Consider the following 26,608-nt stretch of genomic DNA (forward strand, 5'->3'; position numbering starts at 1 on the left):
ATTAGTCAATGAATATTTGTTGTGCAAATGTGCAATTGACATTGAAAAGATTTATTTTATTTATTATAATTACAAACTCAGCTAACTAAAAAATATTATGGGACTAAACAATAGAAAACTGGGTATATAGACACTACACATCTTTAAAAAGAGTGTTTTTTTAGATTCCATGTATGTGCCTTAGCACATGGTATTTGTTTTTCTCTTTCTGACTTACTTCACTCTGTATGATAGACTCTAGGTCCATCCACCTCGTTACAAATAACTCAATTTCATTCCTTTTTATGGTGAGTAATATTCCATTGCATATATGTGCCACATCTTCTTTAGCCATTCATCTCTCGATGGACACTTAGGTTGCTTCCATGTCCTGACAATTGTAAATAGTGCTGCAATAAACACAGTGGTACATGTATCTTTTTGAATTATGGTTTTCTTAGGGTATATGCCCAGTAGTGGGATTGCTGGGTCATATGGTCGTTCTATTTTTAGTTTTTTAAGGAACCTCCATATTGTTCTCCAAGGTGGCTATATCAATTTACATTCCCACCAACAGTGCAGGAGGGTTCCCTTTTCTCCACACCTTCTCCAGCATTTATTGTTTGTAAATTTTTTAATGATGGCCATTCTGACCAGTGTGAGGTGATATCTCATTGTGGTTTTGATATGCATTTCTCTAATGATTAGTGATGTTGAGAATCTTTTCATGTGTTTGTTGGCAATCTGTATATCTTCTTTGGAGAAATGTCTATTTAGGTCTTCTGCCCATTTTTGGATTGGGTTGTTTGTCTTTTTGATATTGAGCTGTGTGAGCTGCTTGTATATTTTGCAGATTAATCCTTTGTCAGTTGCTTCATTTGCAAACCTTTTCTCCCATTCTGAGGGTTGTCTTTTTGTCTTGTTTATGGTTTCCTTTGCTGTGCAAAAGCTTTTACGTTTCCTTAGGCCCCGTTTGTTTATTTTTTATTTTATTTCCATTACTCTAGGAGATAGGTCAAAAAAGATCTAAAAAAAACGGTACTGATGAACCTAGTGGCAGGGCAGGAATAAAGACGCAGACATAGAGAACGGGCTTGAGGACAAGGGGAAGGAGAAGCTGGGACAAAGTGAGAGAGTAGCATTGACATATATACACTACCAAATGTAAAATGGTTGGCTAGTGGGAAGCTGCCTCATAGCACAGAGAGATCAGCTAGATACTTTGTGATGACCTAAAAGGGTGGGATAGGGAGGATGGGAAGGAGGCTCAAGAGGGAGGGGGATATGGGGATATATGTATACTTATAGCTTATTCACTTTGTTGTACAACAGAAACTAACACAACATTGTAAAGCAATTATACTCCAATAAAGATATTTTAAAAAGATAAAAAAATTTTTAAAAACAAAAGTCATGTAAGAACTAAAAATAAATAAATTAAATTGTAGAGGACTAAAAAAATTTTTTTAATTAAAAAAATAAAAAGAGTGTTTATTTGGCTCAATGAATTTTCTTTGCTCACTTTGTTTCCCAAGTACAGTATGACAAGAAAAACACAGTGTGCTTTACCTGGAAATTCACCATTGTTGTAATCAGATATTAAGGCGTAATCAGAAAATAAGCTTAGCAAAACACAGTTCTGAAAGAGCAGTTAGTTATTTGTTGAGGGGGGAAATTACACATAATTTTGGTGTAAATGAAGAGATCATGCACTTACCAAGGTAGGCCTAAATTGTTTTGGTTTCTTTTTATGAATTTATGAGTTTTATTATATAACTGTTAATTTCTATTAACTGTAATTATTGATAGAGTTTATTTACATATACGTTAAATAACTGGAGATAGTATAACATCAGTACAGCAGTTATGAAGATTTCTTGTATGAAGTTATGACCATTGGTTTCCAAAACAGGAAGCATATGCCAATGTATTTGTATCATATCTTCCTTCTCAAGTGCTGAAACCATTTCTGACTCATTGTGATCATTTCTTCATGGAGAAGCATACTATTTGAAAGTGTATTTTACAGGTTTTTACAGAGGCTTAGGAAGTATTTAATTTATTACTAATTTCACTCTAGAGTTTAAATTTGTATTTGTTATAATCATCCTAATATAGGTAATATGTTATATGGTCTAACAAATCAGATTGAGGCAAAAATATCTCTGCATATTTGCAATGAAATGATAGTTTATATTGATAATTGCAACTTAAGACAAGCTAAGATCCTAAAGTATCATCTAAAGGAATAATACATTATGCTTAATATAATTTTAATAATAAATGAGGTTTTTTACTATTCTAATTTTTAAGAGCTGTTAATTCATATATGGTAGAAGCTCTAACTTCCTTATATTTGGTGAACTAAAAACCTTAGTCCTTCAAGCTGCTGGCTAACAGAAACTACTGCATCAGTTTTTTTACAGAGAAAACTAAGCAATAGTTAATTTAAAGATTTTCATCAGTAACAATAAAATCAGGATCAGAGTAGGAATAAAATCTAACGTTCTGGGAAAACATGCATTGTTCATGGAGTCTGGCTTTCCTCCTTCCATTCCATTTCTAGAATTTTATTAGCTCCAAATCTAAGCCCAGAATGAAGCAAAGTAGTTATAAATTCATTTTTAAAAAAGTCTGAGTTGGTGAGTTAGGTAACAAGAAATTTCATTTGGAGTGGGGGTGGTGGAGGCACCACCACCCCCCACTGAAACTCAGAAGCATGCTTCTTTAGAAGCTGTTAGGGACGTAAAGAATGCTTTATATCGAGTAAGTGATAAAAATTCACATCATCATGATATACTTGTTAATATTTTATTTCAGAAGAGTTACATTGTAAATAAGATGGCAAATTCTGAAAGAGTTGAAGAAATGCAAGAAAATTATCAGAGAAATAGGTAAGCTTTGTCTAAATTCTACAAAAACTGTTCTGCAACTTCAAATATACCTTACCCTTTTCTCAGGTGTAGCAAAAATGTTTATAGTATTTTTTTACAAAAATAGCAGGGCTGTTTGCATTTTGCTGGACTTCAACATAATCAGTGTTATAAGTGGTTTAATAGTAAATTTAGGAAGTGTAATAGCTACAGGATTTACTGATTTAGTATTTACTTCAGATATTTATTCTTCTGAATTTCTTATAGTTTACCAGCATATAGAGAGAAAATACTTGAATATCTATGTTTTAATTCTCCATGAATCCTTCATTCCATGTGGTACATAACAAAATATTGGATTCTGATTATTTTTTTAGTAAATAGGTGTCTATGTGTGTGTTTGTATGTGTGTTATAAAATTTCCTACACCTATAATTCATTAATTTAGAGATTTTAAATGGAAATGATTTAAAATCTTTAATTTCCACTTTTACCATAATAATTGTGTTACATTTTGATGTATAAACTGTAAAATGGTAGTGAACCCCTCTAGATCACTAGTTATTTAATATTCCTGAAACAAAATTTATCAAAACAAGATAACTTACTAGGTCTTAAGCTTTAAAATCCACATTTGGGTAGGGAGAAGGGGTTGTAGCTTTTATAATCTTGAAGGAATATTTTTTTGTCATCTATAAATCATCTCAGAGAAAGCTGGCCCAATGCCTAAGTAAATTATTAACTTCAGATGGAATAAAATTAAGTGACTTGTCATTTATCAAAGCCACCAGAACAATATGTTAGAAAGCTGAAGAAAAGACTTGGAAGTTCATCCTTCTGTGACATCTCTCTTAGAAAATTTAATCTGATCCCCTCCACCCTTCTTTTAAAGTTTCATAATCTTATATGTATGTGTGTGTGTGTGTATGTGTGTAATTGACTACAGATTTCTCTGAAATCAATGGACAAATATTTACATTCTTCATCTGGAACTGCTTGAAATGTGAGCTAAGAAATGAAATTTTCAATGGGGGACAAAATTCTCAGTACATTTGTTTAATGTGTATTTAATAGAACTTCTTTCATTTAAAACTCTCAGTTGCTCTTGAGTAATTTGTTACAAAGGGTTTGAAAATTCTAATCTACCACCTCATACCCATTAGCAAGGCTACTATTAAAAAAATAGTAATAATAAAATAAAACAGAAAATATGAAGTGTTGTTGAGGATATAGAGAAATTGGAACACTTGTGCATAGTTGGTGGGAATGTAAAATGATGCAGGTACTATGGAAAACAGTACAGTGACTCCTCAAGAAATTAAAAATAGAATTACCACATGATCCAGTTTTTCTACTCTTGGATACAAAAGAATTGAAAACAAGGACTTAGAGATATTTGTATACCCATATTCATAGCAGCATTATTCACAATAGCCAGAAAGAAGAAACCTAAGTGTTCATTGCTAGTGAATGAATGAACAAAGTGTGGGATATATATATATATATATATATATATATATATATATATATATATATACACACACACACACACACACACACACACACACACACACACACACAATGGAATAGTATTCAGCCTTAAAAAGGAGGAAAATTCTGACGTGCTACAACATGGATAAAACTTGAAGACATTATGCTAAGCGAGATAAGCCTTTCAGAAAAAAACAAAATATTGTATGATTCCACTAAAACGAAGTACCTATAGTAGGCAGATTCCTAGAGACAGAAAGTACAATGGTGATTGCCAGTGGCTACGGGGGAGGAGTTATTTAATGGGTATAGAGTTTCAGTTTGGCAAGATGAGAGTTCTATGGGTGGGTGATGGTGATGGTAGCACAACGGTGTGATTGTACTTAATACCACTGAACTACACACTTTAAAATAGTTAAGATGGTAAGTTCTAATATTATGTGTCTTTTATCACAATAAAAAAAAAATTCTACTCCAGATGTGTGTCTTCAGTTGTTACCTAAATAATGTAGAGACAACCAGTGATGACTTAAACTTTCCCAGTGATTATACTAAAAATCTTTGTACTGTGTATCAAGTTTGCTTGTAAAATGTCAGTGTTGATATAAACTTGTTACCAATGAGTGAAATTTGACACTTCAACACAATTTTAATTAGATAATTTTGCAAATTATATTCACATGATAATCTTTCCATTGTAAACACTTGTTTTCCAGAAAACTGCAAGAACTGCCCAAAGTAAGACAGCAAGTTGTTGGACCTATTGAGATAGTAAGTGAAATTAGTTAGAAAGTATGTCGATGTATCAGAAAATTTTTGAGAATTGTCAGGAGTGCATAGAATGATTGTTTTTGTTTGATAATTTACATCTATTTGGGGAAAAGGGGAATTTTAAGAAAAGAATTCATTAAACTGTTATTTCCAATAGGAAAAATATCAATATATATAAATAACCCATAAGTTCCACAATAAGAGATAAGAAAAATAACACAATATCCATACAATGATCCAATTTTGCCCAAAAAAGCGTGTATATGTGTGTGCAGGCAAGTGTGTGTGTGTGTGCTGCATAAATGTTATCAGAGGTTATTTCTCAGTAGTGGGGAATTATGAGTGACTCTTGCTTTTGTATGTTTACATTTCAGTATTTTCCAATGATAATACATTGAAATAAGTTGCTTTTATTATTTTTTAAATGTTATAAATCCTTTTTAAATAAAAAAATTACATAAATATTTTATAAATCCTATGCATGAAAAAGTGTGGCAGCACAATTCTTTGGGACTATGTTCAAGGAACATTTTCAGACGTGTTCCTAAAATATCACCTCCACCGACCCTAATCTCTATGCCAGCCTGATTGTCATTGTCATTAGAAATACATAGGCAGCAGTGCCTGTTTTTTCAAAAGTCAAAAATTTAAAAACCTGGAAAGTAGCAGAACATGACAAGCTTTATCAAGGAGATAACATACTATTCTAGGGGAGGGTGGAGGAGCAGATAGCTTATTATCATCTGTAGTACTGAGTACAATACTATGGCAGTTACTCCATAAATATTTATTAGCTATTGCATGAGTGAATGGAAAAACATGAAATTTTCTCAATATCCATTCATAAAATATGTACTGTTCCTTTTGCTGCTATTCAAATCTAATTTTATTTCAATACCTTATACGTTTTATCTTGACCTCTCTCAGTAAGATAACTAATCCACTTTTTCAAGTTTTGTTCATGTTTTGGTTTTGGAATAGTGCTGTAGGGACTATTAGCATAGAATACAAAGCGTTCACTATTTGACTTTCAGGCATTCCTTTCTCATTCCAAACAGCCTTAAAATTATCATAGACCCTTGTTTACAGGATAGATATTGTCCTGGATAAAAAAAAATTGAGGAATTTAAAATAAGAATGAAAAATATGATTCATTACATTTGGTGAACTAATTTTTACTAGATAGTTACTGTTCTCTGCACTTAGTTTTGTCATTGCTGTTACGTTGATATACCTAGGGAACTAAAAATTTGAAGATCAACTTTCATAAGGAAAGATATTCCATTAAGCCAAGATATTGTCATTACAGACCTTTCAAATATCATAATTTATTTCAGAATCAACCAAATGGAAGGAAGTTTCTGATTTATATGTACATCTGACCTGTGTCACAGGTCTACAATTTGTACTGATTTTTCTACCTTATTTTTCAATAGTTTCTCCAAAGTACATTGTAAATCCTTAAGATCAGGGGCTATTTTTACTTTATATATAAATACTTATCCATGATTTTATAAATTTATTTGGCCTCTTAATTTGTAAAATAACATTTACTTGATGGCAAAAACTGTAGGTTGGTTTTTGGTGTTTGTTTTTAACAGCTATCATGCTACCATGTTTTACTTGTTTTCCTCAGTTTCGCTTTGCTGATGGACTGGACATCATACTCATGATCCTAGGATTACTAGCATCACTAGTAAATGGGGCCTGTCTTCCTGTAATGTCACTGATTTTAGGAGAAATGAGTGACAGCCTTATCAGTGGATGTCTAGTCAAAACCAACACAAGTGAGTACAATATTTACTTTTCTATATTGATAGGGACTCAAAAGCATTAAATAAAACAAACATTAAACTCATAATACAGATTATTTTCTTGTCAAAGAGTATCTATATAATATTTAAGTCATTTATTCTTCTGTATTGCCAGGGACCAAAGAACCAAAATCTGTATTTGTCAAAATTCTTCAAAGAAACAGAACCAATACAATGTGTGTGTGTGTGTGTGTGTGTGTGTGTGTGTGTGTGTGTGTGTGCGCGCGCGCGCGCATGTGTTTATGTAGAGAGAGAGGGAGAGAGAGAGAGAGATTTATTTTAAGAAATTGGTTCACACAATTATGGAAGCTGGCAAGTCCAAAATCTGTAAGGTGAGTTGGCAGGCTGGAGACCATCTGTGCCCTATTTGACTTTAAATACTAATACAAACCCTCTTATTTTCCACCCAAAGCCTAATTTTTCAAATGCCCCAGTCTTGTTTAAGTGAATAAATCCATAGCTTCCATCTTCCATGTAAGGATATCCTGTCTACACAGTTATTAATTTTTTGATATTTTAATGATAGAAGGTAAAGATGCCACTTTGTTTGTTAAACAAATGGAACTGCCAATTCACTGAGCAGATATTTATTGATTGCCAAATATGTCTCTCTCTCTCTCTCTCTCTCTCTGAATGAGTGAGTGAAGAAAAGGAAGGAGGGAGGGAGGGAAGGAGGACAGGAGGGAGAAAGAATAAACCTAGCAACCTAAGGCAGTCTGTTTAGGAGTACTCCTTTGGTTAGGTCTGCTCTGTAATTGATTGCTTTGTCAGCTTTAGATAGGATAGTCAATACATACCTGACTGATATTACTGAATTTTAGTTTTGTTTTTGTTTAAGGCTTCTCCATGTTTCTCGAGTTTCATTGTATGTTTTTTCAAATGTAATGAACACATAAAGAGGTTGATAAAGATTTACATAAATGTATGGATATTATTGGTATAACATTATTAAAGAGAAGTGGAGATATTAAGGCATATGTCCTCAACCTTCTAACATTTGTTTTCTAAAGAATAACAGAGGAGGATATTTTTGCTCCTACAATTAAAAATATGAATAATAACTTATCATATTGATCAGAGGCCCATTTTTATACCAGCACTGAACTTTTGCACATTCTATGTCTATTAATATAATCTCCAAAATGACATTATGCCATTTTTATGTGACTGTAGGAACCACTTTTAGAAACAATATGTATTCTCTTTATTAACTCAGTTAAATTTCATTAAAACTTTCTACTGAGTTTTAATACTTTTATGTCAATTCTGATATTTGTAATAAGCTGCTTTAAAAATGCTTCCTACCGGGCTTCCCTGGTGGCGCAGCGGTTGAGAATCCGCCTGCCGATGCAGGGGTCACGGGTTCGTGCCCTGGTACGGGAAGATCCCACATGCCGCGGAGCAACTAAGCCCGTGAGCCATGGCCGCTAGGCCTGCGCGTCCGGAGCCTGTGCTCCGCAACGGGAGAGGCCACAACAGTGAGAGGCCCGCATACCGCAAAAAAAAAAAAAAAAAAAAAAAAAAATGCTTCCTACCACAATTCCAAAAATAGAATAAAGGAAAAATGATTGTTTGCACATAAATAAAGATCATAGACATCATCATATGTCATGCTACTGTAGTTATGTAAGATATGAAGAGCATGTTGTCTGCAATTTATTACAAATGTTTATTATGGTCATTTAAGAAAGAAAATTATGATAGTTGATATCAACCACTGTTTTGTGCTTCCGGTAAAATTACAACCTTGGTATACTAATTAATGTATGATGTAGTTTTTGCTAGAATATATATAGAAAAGTTTACACGGCAAACTGGTAAGCCAGGGATTATTTAAATACCACTTTATGATGTTGCTATCCTTGTTATACCCAACAAATTTCGATGAGCTTCTTTTAAATTTTTCCTGTGACTCCTACCTCTACAACTTTCATTTGTGTTCTTGCTTTTCTTGGACTTTCTAAATTACTCCCTGGAGTATCTCAAACTGAATTCTAAATGCATAATTTTGACAGGAAAGGAAAATTCTATTACTATTACTTACATACCTGTTACCTGAAATCAGAGATGTCCTAAAGAATTCTTACCACGTTTGAGCTACATGGTTAATATTTCCTTACAATTTTTCATGTTGCATGTTTGCTTCTTGAGACCAGAGATAACAATTTCAAATTTTAGGTTAAAGAATAGAAAATAAGATGATCATTAGCCAGTGTGTAGTCATTAAGTCCATTTTCTTGAGAAGGGACTATATTTGGTTTGGAGGTCTATGTATAAAAGACATCATGGCCAATTATAAATTTATTAACTTCCTTTATAATTTAAAAAACTTTTTTACAGCAAATTATCGGAACTGTACTCAGTCTCAAGGAAAAGTGAATGAAGATATGATTGTGTAAGTCCAAATGAAATGTTAATATCATATTCATTGCATGCTGCTTTATTCAATATTTATAAGGAAGAAAACTGAAATGTTTGTCTGATCATTAATATTACATATAAATGAGTAAAGCAAACATGTCCTCTTCTTTCATTTGGTATAGAAAATATAATTACACAATTATAATTGTGTAACTATAATTTTTTCTCCTACTTGAAAGGTATATAAGTTCATATGCTTTCAGTTTTGACAAAATTGTCATCAATAGAAATGTTGTTTGGGGATTTGCATTTTTACAAAAATTTTGTTTCCTAGAACTGAAGGTACATAACCTAGAGGTTAAATGACTACTTTTTCCTTTTTAAATATTTTTTCTTAACAAAACTTACAGAAAAAATGCCACTTCTGTAAACTTTAAAAGCCAAGAAGATGTGTGCAACAAATAGTAAAATAAAAAAATAAATAAAAAGAGTAAAGTTTTATTCAGGCTAATTTTGGAGACTAATTATTCAGACTATTATAGTAAAGTTGTATTCAGACTAAAAATTGTAAAGTCTGAAATAGATAATTTATAGGGACGTTTTGTTTTTGTAGGCTTGTGTATTAAGCAATATGCTTTCCTCTGTCACATGTGTTGAGTTTGTTAGAGAAATGCAACCTTACTGAGTATATTCGCTGGATTTCAGTAGTGTCTCAATGAAACTAACAGAGTCTTATCAGACCTAAGTGATCTCTTATTCTTTTCCCCCCAAAATGAAGCCTCCATCCTACACAACCCCAAGAGGCATCCATCACATTGTAATGACACCCTCTGGGCCATAATTCTTGACCTTCCACACTGTTAGCCACAGCCTCATGTGACTACTTCATCTTCAATTAATTAAAATTAGATAAACTTTAAAATTCAGTTTCTCATTCTCAGTCACTTGCCAAGTGTTCAAGTCACACATGGCTGGCTGCCATATTGTACAGCACAAATATGGAACATTTTCTTCATCACAGAACATTCTATTGGACAGTGCTGCTCTGGACTACAGTGTGAGTAATGCCGCCTCAAGTTGTGCTTTGCTGTAGTCTCAACTTTCTTTGAGGGAAAGTTTCTATTTTTTAACAGTTTTTACATAAAGTTATTTATGTTACATCTTTTAAAAATTCCTGATTAGGATCCAGGCACTGCCTTCTACTGAATTCTAGTTTTATAATATTAAAGCAGGGTTCTGATGTTACAATCATTAAGTATGAGTTTCTTAAAAAAAGCTTGGAACTTTTAAAAATAGGGGCCTCTATCTTAAAAACAGATAATAAAAGGGAGGATAGGATATGTCTATGTAATCTATGTATGGTTATTAAGAGATTACTAAACTTATAAGGAAACATTATTAACATTTATAATGTTGTATTTGTTATGCTATTGTTTCTCAAACCAGTGTACTGTTTTGGAAATATTTGAGGTATATGGTGAAGCAGGGTTCCATAGTCAAAATGGTTCAGAAAACACTGTATATGACAGCCTCCTTGAATACACTTAGGACAGATAAGCATACTAAAGGCTCAATTTAATCAAAGTTTTCCAAACCTGTTTGACTATGGAAACTAAACATCCTGCTGAGCTAATGTTTTGATGAACACATTTCTGGGAAACCTTGTTTTATATAACTTTTTATATAAGTTATATAAGGTAGGGATAAGATAACACCTCTTACATCTATAATAATCAAGAACTAAAAAATTTTATTTTACCTATTTTCCAAAGACAATGACTCATGGTTTTATGTAATTTTAATGTTTTAATATTGTCTGTGCCTTTGTCTTACTTATCAATTATTCTGAAAATAAGATTCCTCCTTTGCAACCAATCCCCATTTCCACCCCCAGCCCCAAGCAACTTCTTATCTGCTATCTTTAAAGATTTGCATTTTTTAGTCATTACATTTGCTTGGAAACATACATGTAGGGTTTTGCACCTCGCTTCTTTTATTAAGTGTAATGATTTCGAGGTTCATCCATGTTATGATGTGTATCAGTAGTTTATTCCTTTTTATTGCTTAATAGTAATCCATTGCAAGTATATATCATGTTTTGTTTATCTGTTCACCAGATGATGGACTTCTGGAGTGTTTCCATTTTTTTGCTATTTAAAAATAACAAATCTATGAACACTGATATATAAATCTTTGTGTGGACATATGTTTTTATTTCTCCTGGGTAGATACCTAGAGGTAGAATCGCTGGGTCATATGGTAAGTTTATGTTTATCTTTTTAAGAAACTGCCAAACTGTTTTCCAAAGTGGATATATCATTTTACTTTCCCACCACAATGTGTAAGTGTTCCAGTTTCTCCACATCTTCACCAACACTTGTTATTGTCTTTTTTATTATAGCCATTGTGTAGGTATGACGTGGTATCGTATTGTGACTTTAATTTTCATTTCCCTAATGAGTGTATTTTTATTTACTTTTTAAGCATTCATATATTTCTTTGGCGAAGTGCATATTCAAATATTTTGCCTATTTTATTGTGTTGTTTGTCTTAATGTTGAATTCTGAAAGTTCTTTGTAAATTCTAGATACAAGTTCTTTGTCAGATATATGATTGGCATATATTTTCTCCTAATGTGTGGCTAGTCTTTTCATTTTCTTAAAGATTTCTTTTGAAACAGAAAAGTTTTAAATTTTGATTAGGTACAGTTTACCGGTTTTTCTTTTATGGATTTTCCTTTTCGATTTAAGAATTCTTTGCATAGGATCGTGAAGATTCTCTTCTACATTTTCTTCTAGAAATTTCAACATTTTAGCTCAGACACTTAGGTCTGTGATCCACTTTGAGTTCATTTTTGACTGTTGTGAGGTAAGGGCCTCACTTCTTTTTTGCACTTCTTTTTTTCATTTGTCCCAAGACAGTTTCTTGAAAAAACTATTTTTTCTACATTGAATTGCCTGGGCACCTTTGCTAAAAATCAAATGCCCATAAATGTAAGGGCTAGCTTCTGTTCTCTCATTTTTGTTGCATTTATTGACAGTCTGTCTTTATGCTGGTATCACACTGTCTTGAGTACTACAGTTTTAGAGTTTAAATAAATAAATTTTTTAAAATCAGGACATGAAAGTCCTCCAACTTCAATCTTCTTTTTTAGACATTTCATTTCCGTATATATTTCTACATATATTTTGGGATTACTCTTCAAATTCTGCAAAATAGCCTGCTGGGATTTTGATAGGGATTAATTGAATCTATAGATTAATTTGGGCAGATTGTCATCTCAACAACATTGAGTCTTCCAATTCATTTATTCAGATCTTCTTTAATTTCTGCCAACAATATTTTGTAGTTTTTGGTGTACAAGTCTTTATTTTCTCCTTTGCATTTGATCTTTTAACCCAGCTTTCTCTTACAATATTGCAAACATTTTCCCCACAACGTTAAAAAAAGTTCAAAAGGATTTCTATTAAACCTATATAGTGTTCTATGCTGTCCCTGAACAGTCCCTCTTATTAGAAAACAGTCAATTCTCATTATTGTAATAATTATGTTCTATTAAAGTCATCATGAACACTGAATTAGCAAATACTGAACCATTCCTTCCTGGTTTCTGTGAACCTCCAGTCACAACATTTTCATCAATCGATTATCATTGAACTCACGGTCAACAGCACTATAACTCATGTCTGAATGACGCTTATCTAACACATGTATTTTCATTTGCCATAGGGCACATCACAGCTTCCTTGGACTTAGGAACACTAGACAGCACTTCAGCATGCTTCTTGACAGTCATTTTAAACAGTGAAAACATCAACAAAAAGCACAAAAATTAGAAAAACTTGCCACTACCTAGATCACAAAAATGAAACTTGTTTACAGTATGAGGGCACAAACAAAAAAGCAGAGTGTTGCCTTGTTCAGCCTGAGCTGGGAGTACCTGTGTTGGGTGACTCAAAATTTTTGCCACTCTACACATGTCCATAAATAACAATGAAAACAACAAAAATTGATTTTTGGATTACAATTACAAATAAATTTCATTGAGCAGGCAAATTTGCCAACACAGAATCTGGGAATAATGAGACTCAAGTGTATGGTCCTCTGTGTTTTCTTGGTACTTTACTCTCCTGGATATCCAACTACCTCATTGGCCACTTCTCAGCTTTCTTTACTGGCTCTTTGCCTTCATCTTAAACTCTACCATGTTTGGAGAGTCCCTGAGCTCAGTCCTTTGTCCTCTTTTTTATCTATACTTTATTCTGTGTCTCTGTAGATGATCTCAGCTAATACTTTGTTTTAATTGCCACCTATAAGCTGGTGACTTTCAAATTTCCATTTCCAGCCTATACCCCTCTCCAGCACTTCAGACTCTCATTTTCAACTTCTTACTTGATATCCACTTTGATGTTTGATATGCATGTCAGACTTATGTCTAAATCAAAACACTCGGTATCTCCTGCAAATATGTACCTCTCAGTCTCCCACATCTGTAAATGGCACCCCATTCACTTAGTTGCTGAAGACAAAATCTAAGGAGTTATCCTTACTTTCTTCCCTTCCTGCATTCCTCACATCCATTACATTGGCAATTCTTGTTTGTTGTTGTATTTCCAAAATATATCTAGAATCTGTCTACTTCTTTGCAATCAGCTTCTACCATCTACATTCAAGCCTCCATCCTTCTCACCTTGACCACTGCAATAACCTACTAACTAAACTGTTTGTTTTGCTTTGTTGTAACCTCCATCCATTCTCCACAGAGGACCCAGAGTAATATTTTTTAAAGTTGAATAGATAAGAACATTCTACGCCTAAATGGTCTTCTGTTTCTCTTGGAAGAAAACATGTACAAAGCACCATAGCTAAGAGCCCTATGATATGCCAAATTCTCCAGCCTCATAATTTCATAACTCTTTGGACCTCTTTTCTTCTCGGAACATGCTAAGCTCTTTCCTGCCTCTGACCTTATTACTTGCTGTTCTCTGTCCCTGGAATGCTCTTCTTGCTTTTTTATGGCTGGCTCCATTTCTCCTTTTGGATCCCAGCCATAATATCATTTCCTCAAAGAAATTTTTCTTAATCACTCTTTTTATCTTCACTAGCTCTCCCAACTCACCTTTACCCGCCAGTTACTCCATGACCTATCACCCTGTTTACTTTCCTCATAGAACAACCTGAAATTCCTTTTCTTTGTGTGTTGTCTGTCTCCTCCCACAGGAATGTAAACTCTTCATGAATAGGGACTTCTTATCTTGCTCTTGACTGTATTAATTTCTAGAACTTTATACTAGGGGGCACCCCATATAGGTTTATTAAATGATTACTTTTCTTTTTAACTGAAGTAACATTGGTTTATAACATTATATAAGTTTCATTATAATTATAATGAAACATTATAATTCAACTTCTGTATATACTACAGCATACTCACCACCAAAAGTTTAGTTTCCATTCATCACCACATACTTGACCCCCTTCACCCATTTCACCCTCTTCCCATTCCCTTCCCCTCTGGTAGTCACTACTCTGTTCTCTGTATCTATGTGTTAGTTTTTTGTTTTGCTTTGTTTGTTCATTTATTTTGCTTTTTAAAAATATTCCACATATGAGTGAAATCATGCAGTATTTGTCTATCTACATCTGACTTATTTCACTTAGCATAATATCCTCAAGGTCCATCCATGTTGCTGCAGATGGAAAGATTTTTTTCTTTTTTATGGCTGAGTAGTATTCCACTGTGTGTGTGTGTCTGTGTGTGTGTGTACCACATCTTCTTTAGCCATTCATCCATCGGTGAGCACTCAGATTGTTTTCATATCTTGGCTATTGTAAATAATGCTGTGATGAATGTAGAGGTGCATATGTCTTTTCAAATTAGTGGTTTTGACTTCTTCAGATAAATACCCAGATTGGAATAGCTGGATCATATGATAGTTCTATTCTTAATTTTTTGAGGAATCTCTGTACTGTTTTCCATAGTGGTTTCACCAATTTAAATTCCCACCAGCAGTGCACAAGTGTTCCCTTTTCTCCACATCCTCACCAACACTTGTTATTTCTTGTCTTTGTATAATAGCCATTCTGATGGAAGTGAGGTGATATCTCATTGTGGTTTTGATTTACATTTCCCTGATGATTAGTGATGTTGAAGATCTTTTCATGTGTCTCTTGGCCATCTGTATGCATTCTCTGGAAAAATGTCTACTCAGATCCTCTGCCTATTTTTTAGTTGGGTTGTTTGGTTTTTTGTTGTTGATTTTTATGAATTCTTAATATATTTTGGATGTTAACCCTTCATTGGATATATGACTTGCAGATATCTTCCTCCATTCAGTAGGTCATCTTTCATTGTGTTGATAATTTCCTTTGTTGTACAAAACTTTTTAGTTTGGTGTAGTCCCATTTGTTTATTTGAAAGGTTGTCTGATTCTAAGAATTTATCCATTTCTTCTAGGTTGTCCAATTAGTTGGCAAATAGCTGTTCGTTATATTCTCTTATAATCCTTTGTATTTCTGTGGTATCTTGTGATTTCTCCTCTTTTGTTTCTGATTTTGTTTATCTGAGCTTTCTCTTTTTTCTTAGTGAGTCTAGCTAAAGGTCTATCAATTTTGTTTATCTTTTCAAAGAACCAGCTCTTAGTTTCATTGATCTTTTCCATTGTCATTTTAGTCTCTATTTCATTTATTTCTGCTCTGATTTTTATTATTTGCTTCCTTCTACTGACTTTGGGCTTCATTTGTTTTCTTTTTCTAGTTCCTTTAGGTGTTAAGCTAGATTGTTTATTTGAGATTTTTCCTGTTTATAGGCCTGCTATAAACTTCCCCTTAGTACCTCTTAGTATTGCATTTGCTGCATCCCATAGATTTTGCTATGAAATGACTACATTTCTTATCTGGTCTCCTACTGGTAGCTATTTAGAATGTTTTCAGTTTTATGTATTATAATTAATGCTGTAATGAACAATCATTTAGATTAATCTTTGTACATATTTCCTTAGGGTAAATTCCTTAAGTTAAATTTTGGATTTAAGTATATGTATTTAAAGAATTTTATAAAATGCTTTTGACTACTATCATTTCTTTACCCTCCTTTTCCACATACAACTATCATAATTACATCAATGTAACATTTTCAAATGAAAGTATTAAAAATATGGACAGAAGCTATAAGTAGTAAATATATTTTGAAATGCTAATCTTTGCTAATAATATAAGAGAGACATACTCTAAATGTCTTACAACGGTAACCTAGATTCCCACATCAGCATACTTCAGTCTTTCTCACCGTGGTTTATTTTTAGTTATCTTATAGGCTTTAGCCCAAATTCTCTTAATCAAATATTATGACAGATTTCACTTTTTTGGTAACAAGGGAAAAAAGTTGTGTTTCAGTCTCACTAAAATTTCCAATAATCTTTTTTTCAGGTTGATCCTGTATTATGTTGGAATTGGAGTTACTGCCTTGATTTCTGGCTAAATACAGATTTCCTTTGGGGTTATGACTGCAGCTCGACAGACCAAGAGGATTTGAAAACAGTTTTTTCATTCAATTTTGTCTCAGGACATCAGCTGGTTTGACAGTTGTGACATCGGTGAAGTTAATACTCACATGACTAAGAGGATGGATGTGCAGTTTATCAACTTTGTTCTCATATATGATGTATAAATAACTTAACTGCATTTATTTTCTTGTTTCAGTGACATCAACAAAATCAATGATGGTGTTGGAGACAAGGTTGCTGTGTTGTTTCAAAACATGTCTACTTTTTCTGTTGGCCTGGTGATTGGTTTGGTGAAGGGCTGGAAACTCACCCTGGTGACTCTGTCCACATCACCTCTTATAACTGCTTCAGCAGCCATGTTTTGTAGGGTAGGCAAAATGACTAACGTAGAGTTACCTGGAAGCAGGAATGTGAACTAGATATTTTACTGGGTTTGTATAAAAAAGAAGGCATTTCTATTTTTTTTCTGTGTCCCAAAATAGGAAGGAATATTAACTACCCTTCTATCTTCAAGTTATTTGGCTACAGTGAGGTTTGGTTTTAATACCTTACTAACATTTTATAAAATTCCACTTCATTTAGAACCTAATGCAGTTTCAAATAATAGCATGGATAAAGCTTTATGCTGTTATACACTGAATGCTGGGAAAGCCTTGTATTGTCTAAATTCCCAGATAAATGTGTTTCAATTCATTTCACTAGAACAGAATGAGAAAATCCTAAAACAGTAAACACCTGAGCTATTATGTGACTATTTTATGTCAGCCATTTCAAGTTTATATTTTTATAAGCCTCTGAATTACCATTTTAAATGTCTGCTGATGTATACTTTTATGTAGTATGTAAATGTTTCAATTTTTTTAAACAAACTTTGTATTTACATTTAAATTATATTTTTAGCATTTGTTATACTATTTTAATCTTAATCTCTTTACAAGATATTAATCTATTTACAGCCTGGTTTTGAAACCAATGCTCTTTGTGCAAGGCAAAATATATATATATATATATCTGCCAATATAGTTCTACCAATGTGTATACCCATTTCCTAGATTGGAGGCACAGTGTATTTTTAAGAGATGGAGTTTTATTTTGTTTGGGGTTTTTTTTGGAGTTTAAAATTTTCAAAGCCAGTTGTTCTTTATGGAAGTCAAAGCCATAAAACTTGCTGAGTTTATTTGCTAGGAACATACAAATTCAACCAAACAAGAATTTTCAGCAATAAAAATATTCTGTGTTTGAATAATTCCTTCACAATAGACTTGGGTGTATAGACAGCAGATCTTTATTTAGTGTGACTTCTAGTGTTGACCTTGCAACACTTGTCAAAATCTTCATCCCCAGCTTATTTGAAATGAGGACCCCTCAGTAGGAAGATTACCCACAGTATGTTCCTAAAATCAGAGCCTTAACTGCCCAAGAATTGAAGTGGACAATGAGTTTTAAAAGAACAGCAATGGGGGGGGGGGGCTTCCCTGGTGGCACCGTGGTTGAGAGTCCTCCTGCCGATGCAGGGGACACGGGTTCGTGCCCCGGTCCGGGAAGATCCCACATGCCGCGGAGCGGCTGGGCCCGTGAGCCATGGCCGCTGAGCCTGGCATCCAGAGCCTGTGTTCCGCAACGTGAGACGCCACGACAGTAAGAGGCCCGCGTACCGGGAAAAAAAAAAAAAAAAAAAAAAAATATATATATATATATATATAATATATATATATATATATATTATATATATATACTCCTACTTCCTTATTTTTCTCTAAGTCTTTGATTGAAATTCTTTTTTCAAAGTTATTTTTTAAATTTTTTGTTACTTAATTACCATTATTGGAATAGTGTTGTCTTCTATCATTTTTCTTAACATAAATAGAGCATTTTAATTCCATTTTGCAACTACATTTGGGTTGGCTTCCTGAAGACTTAAGCACCGATTTTGTCGTTACATTGTGTGGGTTTTAAACAAGTATTTTTTAAATGAACATTTGAAACAAAGGCTTTTTTGTTAAATTGAAAAATAAATAATTACCCCCCCCAAAAGTCCACCCGCTTTAAATAAACAAACAAAGCACAGATTCTTCCAAAGAAAGAACAGATGTGAATTCTAGAGTAAAAGTGCAGGTGGGAGAGGAGGTACTCTCACTGGGGGTCCTTGATTTTTCACCTCCTTTAGAGAATTTTTCTTTGCTTGGCGCTTTGAAGGTTTTATATTAGTTTGTTTACAGAGTCTCTTTCTTTACAAATGAGGAGATCAAAGTGAAAGAATCCAAGGGTGTATTCCCATGTTTTGGGAAAATGTAAGCAAAGATAGGTGAGAGTTTCTCAACAGGATTACTGTTGTCATTTTGGGAAGGTAATTTTTTGTGAGGTTTCTCTCATATTGCAGGTCCCTGGGACACTAAATGCTGGTAACAACCCCCAGTTATTGAGAAAATTGTAAAAGTACTCCCCCTAAGTTGAAATGTCCCTATGAGATCCACTGCTAGAAAAAGAGGCTTTCTAGTGGTGAAATCCTATTCGTGGGAGTCGCTAAGAAGTCTGCCAATTGTTTTAGTTTGGAGTCTATTTTGCAACAATGTTACATATATTCTAAGAAAGAACTTCCTTAAATAGCTCACAGGGATATCTGGCAAGATTTCATTCAACTCTTGTAAGTTAGAAGATATAACTTTCACTAACTTGGTAGTCATGAAATTCACATAAATTATTTTGGTTGAAAATGTGAAAAAAAGGTTCCTGTGGCTAGTTAATAATCTTTAAGTACTCAAGTTAGATCTCCTCCTTATATAGCAAGATGATTAGCGTTTTTCTCCAAAATTATGTAGGTTATTATACACATACATGAAACAAACATAATAAGATCTAAATTTGTTTTTAGGTGCCAAAGAATATTTTCCTGTTTATAACATTGCATTTCTGAAGATAGGTAAATCATATTCTTATCCTAGTTTTATGGAATTTTTCCCCCATACTTTCCAATAGATTCTGAAAGGTCTGAATCTCAGAATTAAGTCTGGAGAGACAGTAGCAACGGCAGTGGGAAGAGTACAGCAGTCCAATTTCTGCAGAGGTTATATGATACTGATGACGGCTTTGTAAGTGCACCTAGCAAAATCACACGCAGTCCACACAATGAGATTTGGAAATTCCACCTATTACAGAGAGCTTACAGCTGTGTCAACTTTTAATTTTTAACAGTGGAACTGGGAGAGAAACCATATTGTTTTCTTTCCTGCATATTCATTCATTCAACAAATATTTACTGCACACCTACAAAGTGCCAGACATTCTTCTAGGTGCTGGGAATACATTGGTGAACAAAGCATAAAAACCTCTCTTCCCTCATCAAGTTTACATTCTAATATGTAGAGACAGACAATAAATAAAATAAGTAAATTATATACTATGTTAGAAGATAATAAATGCTACAGAGAAAAATAAAATAGTAATTTGTAGTATGCAGAACTTATCAAGAATTTCAGTTTCTCAAAACATCCCAAAAGAATAATATCTGTAGAAAATATACTCGCTCATTTTTTTCTGTCATCCATATGTTGCACTTAACTTTCTCACCCTTGTAAAGAGAACAAGACTATGATAGTCACAGAAGCACAATTCTTAATGCTTCTATTCAGTTTTTCAACTGTTATTTTTAAAAGAAAATCTACTCTTCTAAAACTTAAATTTGATTTCTTAAGTCTTCATTTGGAGTATACTAGACTCATGTATCCATGCTGATATTGAATAAATAAATGACTGGATTAGCATTCCTTACATAAAGCTGTTGCATAGAATATCCATGCCCAGACAGAATACCAGTTGGTGTGAAATACCAGAGTTATAATTGTGAAACCTTGGCTTCTGTCATTGGAATATGTTGGGATAATAGGTAATGGTACTATCTATGGAGAAGACAATGTTCATTTAATATTATTTATAGCAGTGAATAGAGTGCACTTTTACCTTTTGCAGAGGAGTGGGCTGTTGAAGGGAAGGAAGGATGTTTCCTAAAAAAAAATGCAAAGGTCACATCAGTCTTAAAATAACAAAACTGCAGTTTTTTACATGTGTTTACATGATAATATTTGTGGCTCCTAAAGTATATATCCTCATAATACCTAATTTGTGGATGGTAGAGTAAAGATACTCAGGTAGTTTGGCCAAATTTTAAGTCATTTTTTTTAGGTTTTATTAATTCCCAACTACCAGAAAAAGTCTATTGGCATTATACATGCTATAAATATTTTATCAAAATATAGTCAGTCATTGTTTCCTGAAATAACCTGCTTCTCAGCTTATGTTCTGGAGTAGTAAAAAGGACTCTAACCCAATGCAGTGAAAGGCATCACAACGTGATTCATTCCTTTGGATTCACAGATCACAGTGGATGGTAACGACATCAGAACTTTAAATGTGCAGCATTATCGAGAACATTTTGGAATGGTCAGCCAAGAGCCTGTTTTGTTTGGGACCACCATTAATAACAATATTAGATATGGACGAGATGGCGTGACTGATGAAGACACTGAGAAAGCAGCAAAGGAAGCAAATACTTTTGATTTTAGAATGGAGTTCCCCATGGTAAGTACACTATGTAGCCTATATCCTTAGCTTAAGTGTAAAGCACTGAAATACTCCAAAATAAGTTAAATAACAATAACATCTACAGAGTAGGGGGAGTGTGATTAATTTTTGCATTGTCCTAGGTGACACATCTGAAAATGAGAGAGCGTGATAACAACCAAAAGAAGAAATACATCCTTGAAAGGTCCAATTTTTAATCTGTTTAGTTCTTACTGGTTCTCACTGCAAATGGAAAAGAACAAAATAAGGGCTATGTTAAAATATAACAAAGAAATATGAAACAAAATCATCAGTGCAAGCTGAGGGAATAGCATGTATCTGCAAAAATGTTGGTTTGCAGCGCCATCTTGTGGCTAAGTGTGGGAATGTCACACCCAATGTTCAGATCGGTTCTGTGATAAGGCAAAGGAAAAATACCATTGAATTTAGAAGTACATGGAGCTAATATTGGACAAGACATGTGAAATGATAGTTGGAAAGAGATGCAGTAAACTATAATTTTGGGTATTAGGACATATAGGATCCTAATGGCTATTTAAAATTGATAGAGAGCTCTAAAAATATTTCTATTTCTCAAAGTATTTGTTCATCAGCATCCTCTGAAATTGTTGTGGGGAGCACCTCGTGAAATATGAAAGGATGAGATTTGAAATTAAAAACACAAATAAAATTCCAACATCCCAGAAGTCAACCATAACAAAAAAAGTTTGTTTTAATGGATATATTTTACAAACTACACTCCATAGGTCATAATAATTTTGTTCTCTTTTATTTCATAAAAACTTATGTTTGCCATTCATTACCACCTATCCCCATTATTAAGGGTCATAATTAGGACAGAAAACATTAAAGGCTTGAGTTCATTCTTTGCCGTGTGGTTTGGGAAAACACAGACTTCCTTTCTTTGACCTTTTGACACTTTCAGTGACTTCCTTTCCTCAAAACACCAACGATATTCAGTTTCCCACCTGGAATTAGAAAGTTTTCTAGTGCCTCTTAAATCATTCCCTACAAGTTATGACTTGCTTTTAATAAAAGTCCAATATTTACACAAAGATGTCCCTTGCTATAAATCTAAGAGTAAATCCTAAAGACATAATCCAAAGAACAAATTTAAGATGCTGGGTTATTATGATAGAAACTAAATTCCACAGTCATGGATAACCAGGGAAATAAGAATAAGCATAATAATAAATAAAAGTTACAAAAGTGGTTAATTCGTATAGGTGAAAATTTAGGGAAAGCTATACTGAGAAATAAATACCATTACTCCTTCTGTGATATACACATTTTTTTTTTTTTTTCGGTACACGGGCTTCTCACTGCTGTGGCCTCTCCCGTTGTGGAACACAGGCTCCAGGCGTGCAGGCTCAGCGGCCATGGCTCACGGGCCCTGCCACTCCACGGCACGTGGGATCCTCCCGGACCGGGGCACGAACCCGTGTCTCCTGCATCAGCAGGCAGACTCCCAACCACTGCGCCACCAGGGAAGCCCCACACATATTTTTGAATTAATATATTAGGATTAACTGATACTTGCTAGCCTTTTCCCATAAACAGCCATAAAACTGGCCAAAATATATGAGACATAGTACAATTGTTTCCAAGCACTGGATAAGAGGTATCACAAAACTGTAATTCCTGAGAGAAAGGAAAGTCATTAAGAAAGTCCATGAATTTTCAGCATGCTTCCTGGGAACAAATTTCTGACCATATCTCTGTAACATGGAATCCAGAGAGAACATGGCAGTCCCACTGAGCTAAAATGCAGAGATAGAATTTCAGGGCAGCTTAAGCAACTGGAGAGGCAAAATGAGAGAGCTGTGGACATGAGGTAGGGGGCAGAAGTCCATGTAGGCATCCCTTGGGAATCCTTCTCTGAGGATAAGATTACCCGTGGCTTACCAGAAAGCAGCTGCTACAAAGCCGAGAGTAGAGCAGAGATAGTAGAAGTCAAGCAGTATAGTGGAGATGTTGAAAACACAACCCAGCCAGAGTGGAGAGGTCACATTAACACCATTTTTAATACCTCAGGCATATAGCTGAGACACCAAAAAAAGTCACACCTTAGGGGTAAAGACCACACCTTAGAGTAAGGCTGACTCTAGACCTGCTCTAACAAATCCTAAAACCAAGCCATGACAAGATCCCTAAAGGAGATAGAACTTGGATGTTGGGTCCTGCCAAGTTTTGAGACTTTCTGTAGATTAACCCCAACAAAGCATAAAACCAAGATTACATAGTTCAAGATGATCAGTCAATATTTGAATTGCCTATGAGGATAAAAATCAACATTTTCTTCAGAAGAAAACAGAATTCAGAGTCTCTTCAACATTCATGCACAGAATTCAGTATATATTCTACAATACCTAGATGTGCAAAGAAACAGGAAACTATGACCCATAGGCAAAAAAAAAAAAAGAAAAAAACCTAAATGTTTATGCACTTAAGAAAAACTTCAAAATGCAAGAAGAAAAACTGGTACATCTGAAAGGAGAAAGAGACACATCCACATTTTTAGCTGAAGGCTTTAGTACTTGATAGAAAAAGCAGGCAAAAAATTACTAAGGATATAGATGACCTGAACAATACTATCAACCAACTAGATCTAACTGATATTTACAGAACACTTCACCCAATAACAGCAGAAAACATTTCTCTCAAGTGCACGGGACTGTTCACTGAGCTAAACAATATGCTTTTTTTTTAACATCTTTTTTGGAGTATAATTGCTTTACAATGGTGTGTTAGTTTCTGCTTTATAACAAAGTGAATCAAGTGTACATATACATATATCCCCATATCTCCTCCATCTTGCATCTCCCTCCCACCCCTCTAGGTGGACACAAAGCACGGAGCTGATCTCCCTGTGCTATGCGGCTGCTTCCCACTAGCTATCGATTTTACCATTGGAAGAAAAAACTTATAAATTCAAAGGAAATATGTAAAGTATGTTCTTAGGCCATAATAGAATTAAAATGTAGAAATTGATAACAGAAATATATCTGGAAAATCCACAAATATTTGAAAATTAAAGAACCTACTTCTACATAACCTATGGCTCAAAGAGGAAGTTTCGAGGAAAATTAAAAACTATTTTGAAGTAAATGAAAATGCAAGATATCAGTATTTGTGGAATACAGTTGATCTTTGAACAACATGAGTTTGAACTGTATGTGTTCACTTATACATGGATTCTTTTTTCAATAAATACATACTGTAGTACTACACGACCCACAGCTGGATGAATTCAAGGATGTGGACACAGAGGACCAACTGTAAAGTTATACTTGGTTTTTGACTGCACGGGGGTTGGTGCCCCTAAAACCTACATTGTTCAAGCATCAACGTACAGTTAAAGCCCTGCTTTAAGAGAAACTTACAGCATTATGTGCTTACTTTTTAGAAAAGAAAAAGATCTAAAATCTGTAAACTAAGTTTCCACCTTGAGAAACTAGAGTAAGAAGAGCAAATCAAACCCAAAGCAAGTACAAGAGAAATAATAAAGACTAGAGCAGAAATCTGTAAAATCAAAAACAGAAAAACATTAGAAACAGTCATTGAAACCAAAAGCTGTTTCCTTAAAAGATCAATAAAATCAGTAAAACTGTAGGAAGCCTGATGAAAAACAAGAAAGAGAAGAGAATTTACCAATATCGGGGATCAAAGAAGGTACATCACTATTAATCCCAAAGACATTAAAAGGTTAATACAGGAATACTATGAACAAAGATATGCCTATAAATTTGCTAACTTAGATGAAGTTCTATTCCTTGAAAGACACAAACTACCAAGACTCACTCAAAGAGAAGTAAATAAATAACTTTAGTAAGACCTATAACTGAAAAAATAAACGATCTCTAAATAGTAGCAACAAGTACAAATAAAATTTTAAAAAGTGGCATTCACAATAGCATCAAAAAATATAAAGTAGAATAATGAAAGATCTGTAAATCTTCTATGTAAAAAAGACAGAACATTGCTGAGAGAAATTAAAGAATACCTAAATAGAGAGGAGCTTCAAAATGGCGGAAAAGTCACGGAGAGCAACTTCCTCTCCACAAATACATCAGAAATACATCTACACGTGGAACTGCTCCTACAGAACACCTACTGAATGCTGGCAGAAGACCTCAGACATCCCAAAAGGCAAGAAACTCCCCATGTACCTGGGTAGGGCAAAAGAAAAAAGAAAAAAACAGAGACAAAAGAATAGGGACGGTACCTGCACCAGTGGGAGGGAGCTGTGAAGGTGGAAAGGTTTCCACACACTAGAAGCCCCTTCACTGGCAAAGACTGCGGGTGGCAGAGGGGGGAAGCTTCGGAGCCACGGAGGAGAGCGCAGTAACAAGGTGCGGAGGGCAAAGCGGAGAGATTCCCGCACAGAGGAGCGGTGCCGACCAGCACTCACCAGCCCGAGAGGCTTGTCTGCTCACCCGCCGGGGTGGGCGGGGGCTGGGAGGTGAGGCTTGGGCTTTGTCGGAAGCCGGGAAAGGACTGGGGTTGGCTGCGTGAACACAGCCTGAAGGGGTTAGTACGCCACGGCTAGCCAGGAGGGAGTCCGGGAAAAGTCTGGAGCTGCCGAAGAGGCAAGAGTCTTGTTCTTGCCTCTTTGCTTCCAGGTGTGCGAGGGGAGGGGATTCAGATCACTGCTTAAAGGAGCTCCAGAGACTGGCGCGAGCCACGGCTATCAGCGCGGACCCGAGACAGGCATGAGATGCTAAGGCTGTGGCTGCCGCCACCAAGAAGCCTGTGTGAGAGCACAGGTCACTATCCACACCTCACTTCCCAGGAGCCTGTGCAGCCCGCCACTGCCAGGATCCCGAGATCCAGGGACACCTTCCCCGGGAGAACACATGGCGCGCCTCAGGCTGGTGCAACGTCATGCCGGCCTCTGCCGCCGCAGACTCGCCCCGCACTTCGTGCCCCTCCCTCCCCCCAGCCTGAGTGAGCCAGAGCCGCCGCCGAATCAGCTGCTCCTATAACCCCATTGTGTCTGAGCGGAAACAGACACCCTCAGGCGACCTACACGCACAGGCAGGGCCAAATCCAAAGCTGAACCCCAGGAGCTGTGTGAACAAAGAAGAAAAAGGGAAATTTCTCCCAGCAGCCTCAGGAGCAGCGGATTAAATCTCCACCATCAACTTGATGTACCCTGCATCGGTGGAAAACCTGAATAGACAACGAATCATCCAAAATTGAGGAGGTGGACTTTGGGAGCAAAGATATATATATA

General features: G+C 34.9%; 1 protein-coding gene across 1 annotated transcript in view; it reads left to right on the forward strand.

Moving 5' to 3' along the window:
- The first annotated feature begins 2,820 nt into the window (after positions 1-2,820).
- Positions 2,821-26,608, forward strand: part of ABCB5 (ATP binding cassette subfamily B member 5) — a 101,867-nt gene continuing 78,079 nt past the window's right edge. Inside the window, 9 exon segments of the mRNA XM_059073986.1 lie at positions 2,821-2,873; positions 5,060-5,114; positions 6,751-6,901; positions 9,269-9,323; positions 16,718-16,924; positions 16,991-17,162; positions 19,771-19,813; positions 19,816-19,883; positions 21,166-21,369. Of these exon segments, the coding sequence (XP_058929969.1) occupies positions 2,821-2,873; positions 5,060-5,114; positions 6,751-6,901; positions 9,269-9,323; positions 16,718-16,924; positions 16,991-17,162; positions 19,771-19,813; positions 19,816-19,883; positions 21,166-21,369 (1,008 nt within the window).

This window comes from Kogia breviceps, chromosome 9, assembly GCF_026419965.1.
Source record: "Kogia breviceps isolate mKogBre1 chromosome 9, mKogBre1 haplotype 1, whole genome shotgun sequence".
Lineage (NCBI taxonomy): Eukaryota > Metazoa > Chordata > Mammalia > Artiodactyla > Physeteridae > Kogia > Kogia breviceps.